This window comes from Heliconius melpomene, chromosome 6 (genome assembly GCF_056956725.1).
Source record: "Heliconius melpomene rosina isolate 202511_hmr_F chromosome 6, ASM5695672v1, whole genome shotgun sequence".
Lineage (NCBI taxonomy): Eukaryota > Metazoa > Arthropoda > Insecta > Lepidoptera > Nymphalidae > Heliconius > Heliconius melpomene.
Window position 1 is genome coordinate 5,763,317 of NC_140394.1, and position 23,570 is coordinate 5,786,886.

Below are 23,570 nucleotides of genomic sequence, written 5' to 3' on the forward strand. Positions count from 1 at the left end.
TTAACCCTCACGTTAGTGAGTTTCAGGTACAACTTGATCTACTCAAGATCCTGAGGGTAATGTAAATTGAACGTTTAACTTGGTGTTTGGATAATTAATAAAACATTTTTTTATTCATTTAGGAGCTTAGTACTTTAATCAGTCATTTTGTTGTCAGTCATTATAAAAAACTTACGATATAAACCTTAAATCAACATTTGTACGACCAAGTTTATAACTTTTAACAAAAACTTTCAAAACTTAACTAGTTTGTACTTTGTTAACGACTATTAAAATTATTTTTTTTGGTGATACGGTTTAAAACAGTCTTTTCCACGTGCAATACATAGATACGTATCACATTTTTCGCATCGTATCTTCGTGCGACTGCCACAAGATTCATGACGACACATTCTTGGAGCTTTTATTTTGTCAAACACTGGAAAGTTATCGTACCCATCATATCTTTTTGCATCAGAGGGTTTGTTTGCCGGTCTGTAGTGTCTTCTAATAGGATACTCATTTTCCACTGGTGGATTATATTCAGTATTACTTGACATTTGGCGTTCTCTGGATGGAGTACTCGATAATCCGTCAGCTATGTTCAAACGAAAATCCAACAAGGGTAAAATGTCTTTCCTGGTTAAATTATTTGCTTGACAATCATTGCGATACAGCCGCCAAGAGTTTACAATGGCCAAATCAAGAAAGTGGATGAATACTTTCAACGTCCATTTTTTAGTTTTAATAAAAGTTCTATAGTACTCCATTTCCTGATCGAGTACGTCCACCCCACCCATGTGCTGATTGTACATTTCAACTACTTTCGGAGCAGAAACGTCTACGTATCTCTCAGGATCTAGCTCAGGTTCTTGTTCAGGTTCCATGCCACAGAATAAGTCGTTGAGGTCACCCATGACATTTCTTGCAAAATTATCGTCGTCTTCATCAAAATCCTCAATTTCGGAAAGGTTGCCATCGCCCAAAAATTGCAATATTTGATCGTCATTTAAGATCCGTCCTAAAAACAATAAAAACAATGGTATTTTTGACTAAATCCAGGCAAAACCGACAAATAACGGTTACGTTGCTTAAATTTTTTAATATGCATCTACAACCGAAGCCACACGATCGTAGCAGACAAACTTTACTAATAAATTGTATCGAAATCATAACGAAATCAATCAAATTAAAATAACTCACTTATTTGGTGTTTATTTAGCTTATAATTTACTAAATAATATAATACATTACTGAACAAATAATATACGAGACAGGTACTTACCCGTGACGCTGCGAGGGTCAAAAAACACCGCCATGTCCCATCGAGTCTCACAGGAGACTGATCTCTCGCCCGCACCCCACGATTTACATGTCGCATCGAGACATCCTCACGGACGATCGAAGCCGGTTGCGTTCGCAAAATAGTAAATGGTTTGGCGCCAGAATTTTTTTAAAGTGAAACTCACGCTCGTATTAGCGCGGGTGTAAAGGGATACCAACGCAAAATTGTTTGTCAACGCGACGTTGAATTCCGCCACTCTACACACAATGTCTCGAAAATTCGGCGGAATGTGAAAAACGGTGTGTTAACACTAGTTTGCCTCTACCTACCCTCTATATACAGAAAACAGCGTGAAAAAAAAATTAAAAACTCTTCTTAAACAAGAACTGTTACGCGCGGTAATTAAATATTAGTAAAAAGTAATACGCTTAAGTCTTTTATATGATAGTTTTTGCATCCAGGCCGCGTTATTGGAGATTGGCATCGTTTCAGAGATTAAGTTCACTCATTGCTCGCATCTCCAACTCCAGCGTGACCGCAATGCTTGCTCGCTGACAAACTTGTCACAATTACTATTTATAATTCTAATTCAACTAATTGACTTCTTATCAAGATTCATGTTTTACCGAACCAGTGACAGATTTTTTATCGAATTACAGTTTTTGTATCCTCAATTACTAGATAATAGTTAGCGTTAGTACTCACGTCATAATTTATTTCGAACGTCGGCTTACTCGCTTAGTAATAAATGTATTATAAAAAAAATAACAAGCTTATAACAGTATTGTGGATTAGTTAGTAGATTTGTATTACATATATATTATATACTTACAAGAAAACAGACAGTCAAGAGCCAATGGATCATTAAATCGGAGTGGTCTATCTGTTAACGCGGTGATTGTGGGTTCGATATTCATTCGGGGAAATGTAATTGTAACATAATGAAGCGTTACTTGCCTGGGGAATCCCAGTCGAAAAATATTTACGTTACTTTAAAAACGATACGTAAATAATTATCTAATCTATTCCAACTTAAGGTACCTAATCTCAAATTAGTGTAATTTATGTTTAATTAAATAAAATATCAACCTAAATCTGTATTACAGAACAGAATCTAACATTCATCAAAATAACATTTTCCTCCATAGGTGACGATTGTGGACGTAGAGACTGCGCTATGCGCCAATTCGTTGTCGCTGCAGTCGCTCACTAGCGAGTGCGTTGTGCGCGCGTGCGTCGGCCATCTTTACACAGCTGATAGTGTTGTACCCGTCTACAATATAATCACGATATTAATCACGATTTACGTTCTCCTTAAATGACCTATTGACATATTTAGTGTTGTGACCGAAGACAAATGAAAATGACAGTTAATCGAATAAGAGTGGTGGTCCTCGGCAGCGCACGCTCAGGCAAATCCGGTGAGTCCCTCATAATAAATTCACACCCAGCTGCCCAATATTGATGAAATGACTCCAATTTCCTGATATCATTCGTTTTTTCTATATCGAACCGACAGCTAATATAGCTTTAATGATGCTTCGCTGGAACCAGATTTAAACTATTTTTTGTGGTATGACCTCATGGTCAGGACGCCGAAATCAATTACCTCTAATGGCATGGGAAAAGGTGCCTTGATTTATTTTGGGATCAAACATACATATGTTATTTAATAGCACCGTAATTACGGATAGTAGAGTCGGTAATTAAACCTTCCAATCCAATTCAATTCGAAGCAAAGCTTTTTTTTAATAAATTAAAATGCATGTTCTTATTTTTTTTTCCTACTTTATCAAAGGTTATTGTTGTACAGCTTGATAAATATCAATTTAAATATATGTGATAGAAATCTTTAATATGTTTTATATTATAAATAGTGATATGAACTATTAATTATATGAGAGCGAAATAAAAGGAACAAAAGGATTCTTGATTACTGCTAGTAATTAAATGAAAACAATGCCTAACATCTGTAGCGAACAAAAGAAATCGACAATCAATTTGAATCAGATTATTATATGTATATGTATCAATTGTTTTTTTTTTTATTCTGAACGTAAAATATTTATATGTGTATTGAAATTGATATAAAAAGTAATTAGTAGTGTTGAGGCCAGTAGTGGCGCAGGGGCACAAGTGTGGGACTGTAAACGACAGGTTGCGGGTTCGATTTCCACTCGAGGAAATTAAATATTAAATATTTTCATTTCTTCGCTCTGGTGTCGTCAAGGCAAAGTGCGTCGTTTTCCGTCATTCAACACACAAAACCTTCAGAATTCAGCGAAAAGTGGGGAGCAGAGTGTTAAGGCCCTAGGTTCTCCCTACCTATCCTGCTACATACGGGATTCAGCGTGAAACTGAAAAAAAGGGAATTAGTGCAATATTTCTTTGATATTCCTAGATTTTTCTTATCAGTCAATAGGTAGGTTATATCAGATAACTAGTACTGTGTCAATAGGCTGGCGGCTGATTCCATAGAACTACAAACGTAAATAAGATAAGTACTTGTTGATTTTGATAATAAAACAATGTTCGAGTAGATAGTAAATTGCGTGGCGCTCAATCCATTTTGCGGTTATGATAATGAAAGAAAGACTTTATGCAATATATTTCTTTAAGATATAGAACTATTTTTTTATAAATAATTTAAACTAAAAACTTAAAATTTACTAGAAGATAACGCATGAAATCATAAAATTATTCAGTATAAAAATTTGAATTAATTTTTAAATTATTTCAGTGATTTATTACAATTGATTTTCTAATGATGCAAACATGATTTTTATTTAATTGTACATAATAATAAAATGTAGCTATAAATAATGAGCGGCGTTGAGTTCCGCCAGGACACACGCAATGCGCAAAATTCGACGGAAAGTAGAGAATAAGTGTCTTAACATTATGTTCTCTCTGCCTACCTGTATACGGAATACAGCGAGAAGCTAAGAAAAGATCAGTAATCATAAATAACATACATAAACCATCTAAACTAGAATTTAATATAACAAAATAAATTATAAGAATTTATTACATTTGTAGAAAGACATGTCTTAAATAGTCTAAGTGAAAACAGTATGGAGACAGGGCCATAAAGTAGTACGATCACAACGGAATGCGGGCCTAGTAGTCATTTTCCGTCACAACAGAATATTATTATACGGCAACTCATTGTGGGGGCGACGTGTTTATTAGGCACCTTAAACATAGATGGTTGACTCAGAAGTCAGTAAAACTTCAGCTACCGGCTTACGAAGAGTATAAAATATTTATAGATAGAAGTAAACTACATAGGTCGTTGTGGCGCAGAGGCACTAGGGTGTGACTGTAACGCAAAGGTTGTGAGTTCGATTCTCACTCGACGAAGGGAATTATTTATCAATATTTTCATTTCTTCGCTCTGGCACCAATACGAAAGCCCAGCGTTCTGCCACCCAACATGCAATACCTTGAAAAATTCGGCGGAAAGTTGGATACGGAGTGTCTTAACACTACTTTCCCGGCTATGTGTGGGATTAGCTTTTTAAACTAAAAGAGTTTATGGAACATTCATCCGCGGAAATATTAATTTAGAAAAATGGTAGCTAAATTAATTTGATCCGTTATATTTACAACCAGAAAAACTAGAATTTAAAAGTGACCGTATCAAAATAATAAATCTTAATATCCAAATTGCAAAAACATGCATAAACTGGATCATTATAAGGCAATTGATTAACATGAAAGCTGCTTAGAATGTTCCTAATTTCGAATGGTGATTTCTTAATAATGGTAGGTTTTAATTTTATTAATATATTAATTAAGCCTTCTTAGCGAATAATATACTAGCCTCATAGAAACATTGAGTCTGTCTGTAACAACTACGTGAAAATTTCAAAATTAATTAATTCCTACAACGAATTTTGAAAGCGGCACTTGTTAAATCACTTTGAATTTGGTTAGGAAGAGAGATTAGTTCGAACCGTAGAGGTATATCTTAATGTGCATTTTATGGGGTTCCCTAAATTTGGCTCACAAGTCCCGGGGACGGTTCTGAGCCCCTCACCCTTCAACACGATGGGTCAGGTAACCGCACGGTGAATCTATAAAATTCTAAGTAGTTTTATTCGTGTAGAGGTGTAAAGTTTTCAAATAAAATTAACTACGAGTTAATCACGTATATAAAAATTAACGATTAAAGATTTGTGATTGCAATTATATTTTACTGTTAGTTAACTAAGAGAAAGCCGGGAACCAAAAAGTAAATTTGCAACGCGTTAAGATTAGGCACGATAGAGACATCCGTGGTACCGTGTAATACTAACCTTATTATAAGTGTACTAAACAAATAAAAACATTTTATGTAACCCAAAAATTTGTTGCAAATATTAGATATCGATATGATAACATGGATGGTTGCAATATATCTACAAGAAACTAGGTTGACGAACCGAATATTCTATTGATAGGAAGTAAAAGTAGTTTAAAAACAAAAAAAAATAAAATTACAGAATATAAAATTTATAAAAATTTACACGATAAATTAAAATTTGTAAGGCATGTGATTTTTTTGTGATATTAATTGCTTAATCAAACAAGTTATTTAAATATAGGTTAATTTTATTATTGAAAACCAATAATAATCTATAATCTGTAAATATTAAATATTTTATATGTTGGTCATCCACAGACACTTGTCATGTTTGACATTCTTCAAATCCAATTTTATTTCACAATAATTAAACGCCATTTTTAGTATTTCACAACAATGAATAGTTTATTTTCTATTACAAAATTCACGTAACAAAATAACATAATAATATTGAGTATGTAATAAGAATTAATTAAGATCAATCGAAACAATAATAAACTGGCAACATAATTGTTGAATAATCCGTGAAATGTTGCCATTAGATAATAAATAACGTTGCCTATGCAATAGAAAGTATAAACAATAATAGCGAAAGCTGGCGAGTGAAATTGATTTATCGTAGTTGTATTCGGATGTCGTCTTGGAAACACTCAACGTATTAACATAACAATTAAGATATATTGTATAAGGTGATTTGACTTATGTCGCCATCGATTAAGCAACAATTACGGAAAAAAAATATATCGTAAGACTTATCCCACGATAGCTCTTACATGTGGAACCAATGTGTTCTAACTTCTAAAGCAATTAAGAAATAAATATTGGTCGGTGTTACCACGGAACGTGGTTCGCGAAGTTCCCAATTATGTAATTAAGACAATTTTGAAAAAGTTCACTTCACGTTTCTCCGAAGGCTAAAAGCTTATAAATGTCTTGCATTATTATTACCGTAAGAGATCACGAACTAATATTTGTACAGTTTTTAAGAATTATTATTCAGATAAGTAAAATTTAAAATTGAATGGCAACAAAATGTATAATATATGTAAATGTTTTGTTTTAGCTAAAAGTAAAAGATATATTCTTATTTTTATACATATTTTCTTATTTTTATCGCAACCAATTGTTATCTCATTTTAATTTATAGTTTCTGTTCAAACTGATTCAGTATGTTGTGATTTCAATCTTATATTTTGCTTGACCAGGCTCGTCTATATTTAATTAATTAAAATATATTTATTTATTATATCCTTAAATAAATTGAAACGCTTATCTGAAATAAGTAACTTTATTAATAATATTTAATTTCAAGAAATTACATCAAAATATTTTTCAAATGAAATAACTATATTTATATAGCAAAATAATAATAAAATCTCTAAGAATGCGTTTCGGGATCGAACATCGGGCACGTCTAAATGCCAGTTGCAGTTATATTAATAGTGTGCGCAGCCGCATGCCACCGGCCACTGACAGACGCTGTGAGTCACCCGGTCAAGCATCGTCTGGGACACCCGTCTCTTCTACTCACTTTTACTCGGCTAATCTGGCTAATTTTATCTTTCCCCCTGTGAATATCTGTGTGATATCACAATTCTCAATTTTATGTATTTATAGATATTAGTATTAAATATCTTCTTCATTTATATAAAAAGCCAAACAAATCATTTTTTATCTGTTCATTGCGACGTAACCACAAATATGTATTTTATAGGACGATTGGCTTAGAAAGAAAAATAACAAAAATAACATTTATCCATTAAGACGTTATGCATCATTAAAAATGAAATCGTCTTTGATTTTGACGCGAACTAGACGTGTAATAATAGCGTTCAATTTTCTAGATTTCCAGGTCACGCAGTCAAACATCATTGTTTAGAAACATATCGCTGTCAATATTTGCAGGCAGAGAAATTAAAAATACTAGGTCACATATTGCGAATTGGGAGAAAGCAACGAAGTTCTTATTTTACGATATTAATATGTGTGGTTAATAAACCTTATTATTAAATAAAATGGCCAATTATTGTATGGCAGATAGACAGGTGGGATCGTACCATGTCAGTGCTTGACGGTGCTTTAATTAAGGTACACCTTTAGCCACCGTTTACCATATTCGGTAAATATATAACATTTTAAATTCCTTTCGTGTCAAAGAATACCGTTGTGGACCTCATTATTCGTTACCATTTCGGTTTGTTCGAAGATTTAGTATGGTTTTCATGATTCTCATGAAACAATCTATAATGTTCATTTAACGTAAGCATTGCGTAATTTAAATTAAACAAAAAAATTTAAATTTAAACTATAGTTACACACATACACAACATACTGTATCAGTTCGAACAGAAGGTTCACGCTGTATTCCCCACGCACACAGCAGGGTAGACAGATGGAACCTAGTGTTAAGAGACTCCGTTCCCCACTTTCTGGCGAATTCTGGAGGCATTGCGTGTTGAGTGGCAGAACTCAACACCGCGCTTTGCCTCGACACCAGAGCGAAGAAATGGAAATATAAACGTAAATAAATATTTCACTTTCTCAAGTGGGAATCGAACCCACAACTGTGGCGTTACAGTCAAACCCTTATGCCGCTGCGCAACGCGGCCTATTACTACTTTCATTATACTTTCATTGAAACCGATGTTTTTTTTATTGTATGGCTTTAATGAAACACGCATTAAAAACCATTTGCCTCCGTTTCAAAATACAGTACCTACTTTACTGACTTTATCAGTATTCAGCAGTGAAAGTGACTTGTTAGTTTAATTGGTCATTCGGTCCAAGTTGAAGTTTATTTCGTACAGTTTGATAAGGATACGAGTTCTTTGACTGCTTGCGGTGAAGTTTCGCGTTAATCAAAGATATGGATATCGTCGGTGGAGTTAATTTTTTTTAAAAATATACACGCTATCTCGTACTTGAATGTGATGTAAATATTAATTTTAATAAGTTATATATTATAAGATATGCATACAATATAATATTTTAATTAATTAATGAAATTAACTTTTTTCAAAATATTGTTTTTAACATACTTTTTATAAGGAGCACGAATAATTATATAGCAGACTAGTCCATCCTGGACAAAAGACTAATAACATTGTGCAATTAAAAATAAAAATAAACATATACAATCGATATCGAATCGAAATCGATATCGTATACAATCGATTAGTAACTATCTATTCTATATCATATAAATATATTAAAAGTTAAATTAAACATAGAAGTTTGTCTTTGGAGTTTGTAGATCCTAGAAATGTCGTTTATTAATAGAATTGTGTTACTACAATTAACCAGCGCAATCAATGATGATAATTCGGACATGCTCCATTGAAGGGATTGGGTGGAGGGTTTATTGTATTATTCTACCTATTACTTATTCGAACAGTCAATTTGATATTCAGTGCTATTGATATACACGTAGTGTTACAGTTCTATAAAATATATATTTGTATATGTATATATTCAAAACTTTTACATCATATATCAAACCACATTCGTTATTTTATTAATTAGACCTACGTGGCACAGTAGCACAAGCGTATGACTGTAAACGCGACGGTTGTGGGTTCGATTCCCACTCGGGGGAATGAATTATTTAATATTTTTATTTCTTCGCTCTGGTAGCAAGGCAATGCAAAGCGTTCAGTTTCGCAGTTTAACAATAATACATTAAGCGGCATAAAGTAGGGAATATAGTCTTAACAAGGTTCCCTCTGCCTACCCAGCTATATGCGGGATACAGCGTGAAGCTGATTTATTTTATTTTATTTTATTTTAATTTAGGTCAGCAGTTTTTAATTTTTATATTTGTTACAGCCGTAGTCGTCCGCTACTTAACCAAGAGATATATTGGAGAATATAGTTCGACTGGCGGTGAGTTCTTTTTTTCAAAAACAACACATATTAATCATATAATTTATAAATTAAATATAGGTTAACAATTAACAAATAATTCAATATCAAACTCAGAACCTTGTAGAATTAGTTAAGAGTACTTATAAAATTGTCGAGATAAGCCCTTATCGCCTGCCAAGCGTTGGATGCCAGTGGTTTATTTGCGAAATTGGCATATGATAGCCAAGGCTGGATGAGGACGGGCGCCACAAACTCGGCCATTCACTTTTATAATCTTGTAAAATATTAAAATTAAAATAAATCAACTTCACGCTGTATCCCGCACGCAGCAGGGTAAGCAGAGGAAACCTAGAGTTAAAACACTCTGTTCCCCATTCTCTGGCGAATTCTGGCGATATTGCGTGTTAGGTAGCGGAACTCAACGCCGCACTTAACCTTGACACCAGAGCGAAGAAATATGCATCTAAATAAATATTTCATTTCCTCGATTGGGAGTCGAACTCACAATCGTCGCGTCACACCCTTGTGCTCCTCGGCAACGACGCGACGGTCTCAACGTGGACTTTTATAATGTTGTGTAAAATATTAAAATTCCCGTTCCATTACATCATTCTTTCTTTTCGCAATCCACCATTAAAATGTTGAAGCCATTAACCCAAGGACGCTTGCGAAAATGTTAATTGTGACAAATGTCTACGAAAATATAAGTCAACTTGGACGAAAATATATGCAACAATCTAGAGATGAGAAGTGTTTTATTTTTGTAAGACATTCATATTTTGTAGAGAAAAATAGCTAAGTGATTTGGTTTTGTTTTTAGATTTCTTATATCAGCACCGCGTGTTGTTTGACGGCGTCACTTCGGAAGTAGAAGTTCTGGATACTTGCGGTTGTGCGGTATGTACCTAATAGCCATTAATTCTTCTTTTTTTTACTAGCAACCCCAATATGGTTTCGCCCGCTTAATGTTGTTGTTATATTACAGCTAAGTAATACAAAATCTTTGCATAAATTATAATAGCCTATATATTATTCTAATGTATAAATTATATTACTGCAAAATTTTATTTAGATCTGAGTAGAACTCCGTAGAAGTACTTCACTCTCCATTTTCTGCCTATTTCTGTAGGCATAGCGTTTTGAGTGGCGGTACTCAACGCCGCGTTTTGCCATGACACTACAGTGGAAAAATGAAAATATTGAATTTCCTTAAGTGGGAATTGAACCCTCAACCTGTCCCGTTTTCAATCATACGCTTATGCTACTGTGCCACTACTGGAATAAAAAAATATTTATTAGATAACCTTGTGTTATACAGAAGCGAGGGTGCTTACCGGAGCACCTTAGATGGGGTGACGCCTTTGCGGTCGTCTATTCTGTGTGTGACCGACGGTCATTCTTAGCAGCGGCGGAGTTGTTGGCTCTTCTTGAACGGACTAGATTGCCAGGATGTACTTCTGTAACCTTATTAGGAAATAAAAGGGACTTGGAACACGCAAGGTCAGTTTTAAAATGTTCAATCTAAATCTCGACAATAAAAATGTACTATCATTTTTCTTCTTTTTTTTTAAAGAATTTCTTTTCATTAGATAAAATTTAACTATGCACGTATAATTTTTTACAAAAAGATTGCAAACTATGCGTATAATATAAAGAAAAGATAAATATTAGGTACTGTTATAAGACATTATTATGTAGTTATGCCACTTTTACTTAAATATTCGTGTTATAGTGCGCCGGACTGGCGACGAGAATACTTGGCGAGAATACTGGCGCCACTTTTCTAATAATTTCTTTTGCCATGACAATTTTATACTTAGAATTTCAAACATACCGTTCTAAATGAAAAAAATGTTAACGCAACATGACATGAAACGAAAGTTATACGGCAAACGGTAAATAGTACATTTTAACTGTATAATTAACTTAAACTCTATATTTAACTTTAATATTTAGTAATTCGACAAAGTATGGTTAAATGTCATTTATTTATATAATCATAATAAATATTATATTAAATCTGTAAATAATTGTATAATACATTTTTAACAGAGTGGTAAATACAGAAGAAGGACAAGAGATGTCTCTAAGATTCGGTTGCCAGTTCTACGAGGTTTCTGCAGCAGAGTCGTGCGCTGGCGCCGCGCTCGCCTTCCACGCGCTGTTGCGTGAGGCGCGCTCGTTGGCCATGCTGCTGCCAACTCCGCGACGAAAGCTTGCCGCGTACTCCGTATCTAAGGTAATATATGTATTTGGGTTACGTTCATTTACATGTTGAGACAGATTGCAAGTATAGAAGTTTATGTAGGTTTTATTGTAATTATTTATGCTTGTAATATGATGATGTCAGTCGTGCTGCAGATGTACAAGCGTGTGACTGTTAACGCGACAGTTTGTGAGTTTTATTCTCACTCGAGGAAATGAAATAATTAATATTTTAATTTCTTCTCTATGGCACAACGGCCCTGACACAATTCAGCGAAAACGGGAACGGCAATGTCTTAAAGGGGATGGAGTATCTTGATACTAGGTTCCCAGTTTTGCTCTGCCTACCAGGCTGCGTGAATTTAAAAAAAAATGTTTTACTTTTAGTTACAAGAGACGCTGTAATAAAATATTGCTAATTCAAATGTATCACACGCATCGAATTGCGTTTGGAATCTCTCCAAGTTAAATCTCCAATTGGACTCTACTCTGAATTTACAATATATTGAATTGTTTTGTAATTTCATAATAAAGCGTAACAGTTCAATTGTGTTTGAATATGTTATTTTTGTACAGGTAATTGGTTCAATTCTCGGTCTGAGCAACAAAAGCGTGCGAAAGAAACGACCTTCACTCAGCATATGATCTGTAAGCTATTCTATTTTGGTCTCGTTTACTCCACGATGGAGTTTGTTTTCTTGGTGCAGAAGAAAATGTTTTGATGATGGAGCCAAGGGTTGGAGCCTATAAGGACTTGAAGGTTGGATGGCGCATAGCGACGCTGTTCAGACGATTTATATCAATTAAGAATTCTAGTACTTTTTTTTAATATTTCGACATACTTATGTTTTTAAAGTAGGTATTTCTTCTAATGGTAAACGAAAATGTTATTGTGTGAGATACTAAGTATCTTTCCTTCTTTGATAAAATAGATATGTTATATTACAATTTTCTACTTGTGGATACAACAGGGTATCTAGAGCCTTAAATATTTTGTGATAACTAAGTTGCCTTATTTTGTCGTCTCGGATTTATACGTGAAAGATATAAAATTATTTATGAAAATAATAAATATTAATAATCTACTCATTCAGTAATAGTATTTTTATTGACCATTTTATTACACAATAATGACCTTGCAAAAATAATTATTAATAATTGACATTTAATTATTTCATTTCATTCACAGTCTTAGCTTGTCAGTTTAATTACGTTAATAAATTTAAATCTGGCAGATCGCAGGATATTACTTAATTTTATTGTGAATTTATAGTTGTGTTTTAAATAACTTTTGAAGTATTGTATAATTAATAAGTATGACCCACCTATGAAATAATAATATTATATTGTAAATATACATTATCCTATTACTTCTAGGCGACTGATTTTAAATCTCGACCATATATCGCAAAAACCTAAATAATCTCTTATGTAAACATATATAAATAATGATTTAAATAAATAAATATGTAACAAAATGCTGTGTTTTTATTACATTTTCCTTTTACTTTTTGAATTTTTGATAATGTTATTACCCACTATGATTTAATATTTTACACGAAAAGCCACTTATTGACAATTGGGTTAACACGCTCTTTAAAGTGCTACTACAAAATTACATAAAAAGGAAGTCTAGTAAAAGTTCTAATAATTATATATTTCAATAACAACTGTGTCAACATTTTAAGATTTTCATAAATAAAGAAACTTGAATAAAATCACTACAATATAATTTATTTTAGATAAACCTAGTAAATTTGACTCCAGTAATAATTTTATAATTCAATATACGTTTCTAAATAAAATTTTAGAAGCTGTAGCAGCTACGAGTTGGTTCGAGGCAAACATTTTTATTGCTTTTCCAAATATTTGTCACGGTTTTTGTTAATGTTTGCATACTCGTACACGGAATTTGCGTTTCTTTGACACTTTTCAACGATTCTTTTCTCTTTTTTTTTCTCGAATTCAAATTCTAAGACATAATTGATATTACATTCGTTGTTTAGTTCAGTTCAGTTCTTAATTTATGGCGCTTCGAGCGTGCCAGATTCATTATTTAATAGAACGCTATTAGGGTGCAAGTGACATAAGTTTTCATAATATTGTAAACCAAAAAAATTGCATAAACAAAGTTCTATAATAAAATCTAGGCTATACTTATTCTATGCTAGTGACATAAACTATAAAATATTGCTACTTTGCTGTTTAAATAGATATAATGGTAAGTAACAAGCACTTTGACGCCTTTCACTAGTCAACAGAGATCCACTTTTCTATCACCAACCAGTAGTTACACTGTTGTATGGATACAGAGAACTGGCTGTGTAAAAATAGCAAAGATAACGAGTTTTGGTCTATAATTATAATGAAACGTATAATGAACAGTAATCGTTTAAACCTTCCTGTGGCCAATATGTTAATTTCTAATAAATTCTCTTTCAACTTCACGCTGTATCTCGCTTATAGCAGGGTAGGCAGAGATAAACTAGTGTTAACACACTCCGTTGCCTTTTCGCTAAATTTTTCGAGGCATTGCTTGTTGAGTGCTATTGAAAATGTTAAATATTTCATTTTCTCGACTTTGAATCGAACCTACAAACACTTTAGTCATACTTCGTGCCCCTGCGCCACGGCTGGTAGCATAGCCAGGGCCATAAAATAATATATTGTATTATTTTCTTATATTTACATAAATACAATTTTCTGCCATATTCCAATATTATCATAACATATAAGAATAAGACTTAAAATATATGAACGAGAAGCTCGTCGCTCAAAGCATACAAACTTAAATGATGAACCGTTACAAATAAATTGTAATTTGTTCAACGCTTCATGGTACTATAGCGAGGTCCTCAAATAAATTTTAAGAGGTTTACAGCTGTAATGAATACAAACGCATAAATCATTTGTAGTTTATGATTGTATTCACTTTTGACCTTCCCCAACTGTACATCGTTGGGCACTTTAACTTTCTTTGCAAATAATATTTATATGGACAGTATTGTGGCACGTTTTTAATATGCCAATATAGTTTATGGATATGAAGTATTGGAGATGGAAGCCGTTGTGACGCAGTGGAACGAGCTTGACTGTAAACGCGATGGTTGTGGGTTCGATTGTTACTCTAGGGGAATGAAGTATTATCTATCTATCTATATATCTATATCTATATATATATATATATATATATATATAAAATCAAAAGGTCACTCACTCATCACGAAATCTCAGAAACTACATGTGCTAGGAATCTGATATTTTGCATAGGAGTTGTTTATAGGACGTAGGTGCTCGCTAAGACTGAAAAGAATTTGCAATATTCGACTTCTAAGGGGTTGTTTTTGGGGTTGAAAGTTTGTATGAAACTTCGTTTTTACAAATGCTAGGAGTCTCAAATTTTGTATAGACGTCACTAGGACGTAGTCATGGCGACAGAAATTAATAATAAAGTAATTCACGCAGGCGAAGCCGCGGGCGGCCCGCTAGTTTATTAATACTTTCGTCTCTTCGTTCCCTCGGCGTCGATTTACGCCACTCCGCCATTCTGTTAAAAGTGGGGATCAGAGTGTCTTAACACTATGTTCTAGGCCTACCCTGCTTAGGTGGGATACACCGTGAAAACATATTTATACATATTTACATAAAGCAGTAACGATCACATTGATGGCTATTGACTCGAAATATTCATAATTTATTAGTGCATGATTAAATTCAATATAAAAATTTGCATTGATTAATAAATACTTTTTTATAGTGTCAAGTGACGACAGCTTTTGTACTCGCCTTTTTTTAACATCTATGTAAAATAAACTTCTGCTATTAAGTTTTAACCTGATAAAATGTATGTTACATACTTAGAAAAAAAACTACAATTTATTGATTTAAAAGATAATTTTATGCGACAAAATGTTCGAAATACATATTGATTACACATAAAAAATTGTGTCACGGACGAAGAATGTAAATAAATGTCTCTAGCACTTTACAAGGCAGAAATAACTAAGTCATAAAGAGACATAGCCGTCTCTAGCGAAATTAATAAAAACATACAAGAGAACTACGTAAATTAAAATTATTATTTTTTTATTTCTTGTCGACATCGCTACAAAATTGGGTCGTAAACAAGCTTTAATAGTTTTAACCTCTTAATACTTCATTTCAACTAGCGCGTTCAAAAGTGTTTCCAAACCTGCAATTTTTTTTAGCATTTATTAGCTTCACGCCGTATCCCGCATATGACAGGGTAGGCCTAGTGCTTAGACATTCCGCTCTCCACTCTCCGCCGAATTCTAGAAGCATTGCATGGTGAGTGGCAGAGCTTAACTAAACTAAAACGAAGAAATGAAAATAATAAACATTTAATTTCCTCGAGTGGGAATCGAACCCACCACCTGGCACTATTTTTTACACTACATTTAAAAAAGTTTAAATAAATTACGCAACATTTATTAATCGTTGTTGCATCTACGAGTATGTAGGCTGCACGGATGTTATAAATGCGTCCCTTTTCGCTACTTGTCAGGAATAGACGTGAGAGAACGAGCCAGTAATTACATCTATCCATAAAATAAGGTAAACGGTACTAAGAGTAGATACTGAGATTACGTACTCTTTACTAATAGAAATAGTTCTAGAATTGTAGTTGAATGCGGCTACATTATAAGGATATAGTCGTTTGTGCTATATAGGTTCCCTTATAAGTCTATAACATTTTTTTATTATTAAGAATCCATATGGAGGCTAATTTTGGACATTAGGTTACTTTTTCAAAATAAAAATTTGAATAAAAAATAAATATTTTAGCGGCTTATATGGAAATATATAAATATCTACTTATATATACATAAATGTATGTATGACTTACCTCATCTTTATTTATATTTAAAGTAAATGCATAGATGTTGCTTTAAAAAAAAGTCCTAAATATTCAGTTAGTTTTGCGAATTTATATTAACAGACCAAGAATAACAACTTTACATAAAAATCTATAAAAAATTGCCAAAAAAGATTACATATCAATTTTTTTTTTCATATAAATATTAGGCATCTACCTCCTGGCATTGGTATATCAAGCATAAATCTACGAAGCAATTAGTATGTTTTATAGAATATTTAATCTTATTCTTACTATAACCTGATAGAGAAATGCATTATAAATAACGTTAATGGAATGATTATTTAATATCCAAAAAACTCAATAGATATTTGCCTGCCCAAATTACTAAATTACTAATACCCGAAGCGAAGGAATTCGAGATATTTTTGGCGAGACGCTCCTTCACTAATTTCACGTTGCCAGAAGAGTATCATTAGTCAACTTATTTGTAGCTTAACATATGATTTTGTATAAGGTTTTATGAAATTCCGACGTTATTTCTTTTTATGTGAATCTTTATTACATATTTAACCGCACTTTTGAATTGGTACCAGAGCAAAGAAATGAAAATAATAATTCATTCCTCCGAGCGGGAATCGAACCCACTACGTTGCGTTACGACGTCTAAAACATTGACTTGCATAATATAAACTAGGTACAACACTTTTCTCCAATTTAACCGCGCGATCTAGCTTCGATTAAGCCTATTGTCTCGATTGGTATTAAGAGTTTTACGATATTATATTATTGCTATTCTACTCTACACTGTACCACACTGTAATAAGCACTATAATCCCCTATACTTCCCGCGTAACTTAACGCCTTTCTTTCAATATTTCCCCGGCGCCAGCGAGGAAACGTGTTCGGCCGGGCACGACTACGATGCGCTTATTGCAAATGGCACATTATCATACAAATATCATGCAACAAGTGGAATGTTAGTGATGCCCTTATAAGGCAAATGGCTGTACTATTGAAAACGTTTTTTATATAACTATATTAAGCTGACGTAAAGGTGAATCGACAATTTATATCCTAATTAATGCTGTGGAAAAGTACATGTACATGTTATTATAAGTACATGTATAATATTACTAGAGACTGCAACGCGGCTTCGCCCGTTTAAGTAACTTTTTATATTATAGCCAAAGGAAATTTAATGTTAATTTAATATTTAAACAAACTTACATTCACATTTATAATATTAGTATGATGTTCATACGTATACATGTTAGTTAAAAAAAAATTTTTTTCGTTTTAACAAAGACATGAATGTATTATACAGTCACTACAGTAATGAGGAACCAGTAGAGACCAGTCGAGGCGCAGGGGCACAAATGTCTGACTGTAAATGCGACTGGTTGTAATATGGGATTCATTTTCGGTCTCTCTGGTGACGAGGCAAACCCAATCTGAAGGCACTAGAATTCAGCGGAAAATGGGGAACAGAGTGTTTTAACACTAGGTTTACTCTGCCTGTGTGCGAAATACAGCGTGAAGCTGATTTAGAGTAATGATTTTTCTAACATGATTATAGCTTACATTAAGAAAGCTATCAATTACGCACCTGTTCTCTAAGATGTGATGAGCCAGTTAATTTTCATCATTTACAATCTGTAGTGATTTGTGCGCATAAATCATGAATGTTAGAATTGGAACACGTCTGCTAGCAGGAGGTCAGCACTCGTCTGCACTCCTCTGAATGCTATAATTATCTTAAACCATTTTCAAAATTCTACCTATATTTAACCACATTCGTTAAACTTGTTTTTAGTTTGTTTGTGCAGAATGCGTTATATTTTTTAAACTTGTTTTGTATACATTGTAATAAGTGAGCTTGGTTGTTTTCAGCTTGAATGCTTGCAGCTTGTATGATTTTGCCTGTTGAGTGGCGAAACTTAACTCCATGCCTCGCCTTGACATCAGAGCCAAGAATTTAAAATATTAAATATCTCCTTGAGTGAGAATCGAACTCTCAACCTGTGGCCTTTACAGTCACACGCTTGTGCTCCTACGCCACGACTGGCCCCAGTCTTGTTGATATTTGCATTTACCAATGTTACAAGCAAAAAAAAGTTTTAAGGTCGCGCCATATATATTTTGCTGACATCCTGACAAGACATCCACATTAAAATAAATTGTTCAAACAAGACATTTTTATTTCAACAAGCATACAGACTTTAGTCGTACTCCTTAAATCAATCCTTATACAGCAAAATCTCAATGAGCGTTAATATCCCGGTGCAAATCGATAAAATCTCCGCAATCATAATGTCAGTTTCTGTCGTTAACTTAAACATCAATTTGTATGGAAGGCGCGAAACCTCATTATAATAAACGCCGTCTGACTCACCGCTGGTAGTGCCTATGGCGAAATCGAGACATTTATTTCTAGACTAGGCCAGTCTACAATAAATAACCCAATGCCGGCGATTGCAATACAAACCGACAGTTTTATAATGACCACTAAACCAAGTTATTTACATTGAAAAAAGCTATTCTGCTATTGTCATTAAATGAGAACAGTTTAATATGCGGTGAGATTTGTAGGGCTCGTGTTGTAGGAAGTAATTAATCCTATGTCTTATTTATCATGTTACTATCGCAGCAGGTGACTGCGCGGGCGGCTTCCCGGAACGGACTTGGTGTATACAGAATTATTAGTCTTTGGGGCATAAGAGAAGCGGAATTCAAAATATAAATTAGTAATGGGACAACTATGGGGCATAAGAGAGCGGTTTGAATACTGTGTGAGGATACTTTCAAGGAGACATTGTTTAATTCTTGTCTATTTTTTTCTCGTCTTATTTTGTTTGAATATTTATAACTGTTGTCATAATACCTATATCTTTATCTAATTGCGATTAAACTAAATTCTTGTTCGTGTGTGACAGTTTTATATTCTAAGAATCAAATACACAGTACTGGCACATTAAATTACCAAGAAATGATTATTAATGGGTTGATGCAGCTGATTGTTCGTAATATAATATTATTTTATGCGTTGACAGTAGTACGGATGGTTACACGCGTGCGCCCCTTCTCTGGTCACAGTCTAAAAATAACAGTAATTCACGAAATATAAACAAAACGTTCGACTCCTGTCGTACCGTTACCATACCTCGCTACCGTTTCTCGTAATCCAAACTAGAAGATGAATATTCTTCTTAGTATTATACATATTTTCTGATTAATGTGAGAATATACATAGTATGTAACAATGTAGGTATTATCAAAATAATATATTAATTATAATATAATTTTAGTACTTGCTGATCCTTAGCATCTTGCTTTTAAGTGTTTAATATTTTTTCAATTTCACGCTGTATCCCGCTTTGCCTTGTTATTAGAGCAAAGAAATGTAAATAATAAATATTTTTATTTCCTCTAGGAATCTAAGCCACAAACCCGTCGCGTTAATAGTCACACGCTTCTGCTCCTTTACTTTACATACTTAATTTTAGCCCTTATTTATACCAAGCCTCGCCTTTTCACGGAAACTAAACTAAAAAACACATAACTACTTATATTGTAAATGGGTAAAATAAAATCAACACGTATTACGGACTCCGGTAAAATGAATGGGTATATGGTATTGGCCTAACCCAGTATCGTCTAGCGGCTTCGAATTCAACATCTAATGCCAGTTAGATCAAAGACGGCACGTTTAATAGGGCCTATGTCCAGCTTGTGTCCTATCGACGCATATCGCATACCATCGAGGTTACTGTCCCAGTACTGTACCTACGAGGTACAAACTTGAATTATTTGTGACGAGTGCAGTGTTCTTTTGTTAACGAATACAATTTTTATCATTAATTTAATATTTTGTTTTAAATAAAAATAATCGAGGTAGTACCTAATAATAACGAAAACAAATATGAAAGAGAACATTTACAATAATTGTTCTTACCGTCTCTTTTTAATTTTAATGGTATGGCAAAAATGGTAAATTTATTATTTTTAAAAATAAAAATTGGTAAATATCTCCATTAAGATCTGTTTAAATTTGTTCGCCAATCATCCTGTACATGAATGTGCAGTTTATCATAACCCGCTTATTTACCAGTAAATATCCGTTTATTTTCTTTGTTATTGAGTTAATTTGTTATTTGGAATAAATGTTTGTACGCCATTTCACGTTTGTTTTACGATTGGAGTGCTCAAGAGTTTGTTTTGTCGGAATAAACATTTATTTAGCTTCAAGAATTATTTAGGTATCTATAGTAATTTGAGTCATTTCATAGTTCATTGACTTATCGATTATATCATAGTTAGAAATAATTTACACGTTAGCTAAGGCCAAGTAACATATCCAGTTGTGAAGTTTATATAGAAAATTACATTTTAATGAGCTGAACCGACGTACGCGTATAGTGCACTGGTTCTACGACAAGTGTTGAGATGTTCGCAGACGGTCCTTAAAGGGCAACCTGTAGAATTCTTTGCTGTAACATGGCGTATGGCGGTTACACGTAACACCAACAAAAAATACCATGTTTTATACGATACATTAATATTTATTAGGATATTATATTTATTACGAATCGCTATGAGCAATGCGCGCGCGCAGTCTTGCCGTACAGTGTGGTTGTAAGCGCGACAGGTTCCCACTCGAGAAAATGGTAGATGTAATATTTTAATTTCTTCGCTCTGGTGTTTGGTGTAGAATTTGGCGGAAAATGGAGAACGGAGTGCCTTAACCCCCTTTTTTCCCTCTGACTACTTTGCTCTATGCGGGATACCTACAGCGTGACGCAACGACGCACGCTATGAGCAATGGATTGAAATGTAAAATATTTATTGATAGCACTTCTAAAGTTATTTTCCCAAGGTGACGTTGAACATGATAAAGAAATGTGAGAGAGAGTATGTGAGAGTTTCATCCTCTTAACAAACTGTCAGTCACACGGAAAAAAATCATTACGGTGAATACATATCATATATCTAAATTGAAAATTACAAGAAGCTGTCAGTATAACAAATGGTTGTATTTTGATGCAGTGATGCGTCCCACTTGCGGATTCTGATGAGAAGGTGGCCGGAAGTCATATAAACTTGACCTCGCAACGTTGTTGACGGTGAAAGTTAACAGTAGCCTGTAAGAGTCAGCTCTTCCACTACATTACTCTTCTGGCTAATTTGCACTTGCATTTTTAAGGTTTAAGTTGTAATTAACTGTGTGAGGCTTTCTGATGGTTTATTATCCAGCCCCGTATGTTTGCCTTGTCGTTCTTTTGATGTATGAGGCTGTTAATTAAGTAATATGGATGTGTCGGTTGATTTATAATATTTAACTTAAATAAGAAAATACTATTTGATTTCTTTTTAGTATTTTTGTACACAGCAGGGTAAACAGAGAGAATCTAGTGTTACGACACTCCGTCCCCACTTTCCTCCATTTCGAGAAATTTCGTGTTGAGTGTCAGAATTTGACACCGGACTTTTGAATTGCCAAAGCGAAGAAATGAAAATATTCATAAATAATAATTTACTCCCCCGATTAGGGATCGAATCCACAACCGTCACGCTGCAGTCACACCCTTGTGCCCCTGCGCCACGACGGTCTCTATGGTTATTTATTATTAATAACTTAGGACATATCGTAAAAACGTGCAAATACTTATTAGATTTTATCCGTCGTGTACGTTCATATAAATAAATACACTACTATTAATATTTTTTACTGTCGTGAGATATTTTTTGTTAACAATAATCCCATGTCCAATTTATGACAACATAGCAGACATTGCAGACAAAAAACGCCAAATTAAGATTTGTAAATCAATTTACATTAAAAAAAAACTCCATGTACTAAAGTAACCCTATTTTTTAATTGGATTTGTCACACTGACAAAAAAATTGTAGATGAGTCAAGAATATTTTATGGCAGCAAAATGCGAAATTTATCTTCATATATGTCAATAAGGTAAATAATTACCACCTATGTGAATTTTTCAGGTAAATTGACACGGCTTAAAATTGCGTTCATTAATACACGACCTCGAAGTTATAAATGGTCAATGTCATACCAGTACTTTTATACTGTACTAGTGGATGCCTACAACTTAGGCTTGTATTTGTTTTGTATAAACCTCTTCCAAGTCTGAGATCGATCTTGAGAGCGATTTGGAAATACGAGCTTTAATTTTCGTGGAATTTATAACCTTTTCCAAACTTCTTCCATTTGTCATCTGTTGTTATTGTAATGTATACCCAAAATATCAAGACATTACTTGTTGAAAGGCGGAAGCACTTTATTTTACCGGAATTAGGAAAAGTAAGTTTCTTAAATAAAATAATTTCCCTGTGTGGAAATCGAACCCACAAGCAACCCATTAACAGTCATGCCCGATCCACAGTGGCACGGCAGCCTCAATTTTCAATTTTTCTTATTTTATTATACTCGTATAAAATTACTCTCCATACTATCTTCAAATCATCATTTCAGTATTCCTTATAAATAATAGTTTCAATTTACGTTTTACCATTTTTTTTTATATCTTTTTTGCACACATGGGTAAGAACCAAATCAAAATTAAACTCCTGTGCGTATTTTCGTTTAATTGGAATGTTTATGATGATGATGTTTAATTGGAGTATTATGACTTAACTATAGGTTTTTTTTTATTAAAAATCTTAATATTATACAAGTGATGTTATTCTGTTTAAATGATTTTCATGAAAAAAGTATAATAATTATTATCCAATAAATAAAAGGTTAGTTAAAATTATTAAATTAAAAGAAAAGAAATAATCGAAAAATTCTAAATTATTCACATTTCTTACTATATAAAACATTGGAAAATATAAGGTTAAATACTAATCTTTAGATGAACTCTCCATTATTACGGCGGCCAGAGGTCAAAGTCGATGTCAAGTTCAAGATTTGACAGATAGCCATAGATTTAGCATAAAACCAAGATAATCTTATCGATTATGAAACCAGCGAACGGAATCATGCAATCTATTCTATCTATAAATTATTAATTTATGTAAGTTTATGGGAA

The 23,570-nt window shown here is 33.4% G+C and overlaps 1 protein-coding gene across 1 annotated transcript; it reads left to right on the top strand.

Moving 5' to 3' along the window:
• The first annotated feature begins 2,450 nt into the window (after positions 1-2,450).
• Positions 2,451-13,159, top strand: LOC146538213 (ras-related and estrogen-regulated growth inhibitor-like protein). The gene is made up of 6 exons (XM_085186770.1): positions 2,451-2,685; positions 9,438-9,494; positions 10,297-10,373; positions 10,795-10,976; positions 11,529-11,715; positions 12,258-13,159. Exons 1-6 carry the CDS (start codon positions 2,622-2,624, stop codon positions 12,324-12,326), a joined length of 636 nt encoding a protein of 211 aa, XP_085042896.1. The 5' UTR covers positions 2,451-2,621; the 3' UTR covers positions 12,327-13,159.
• The last annotated feature ends 10,411 nt before the right edge of the window (positions 13,160-23,570 follow it).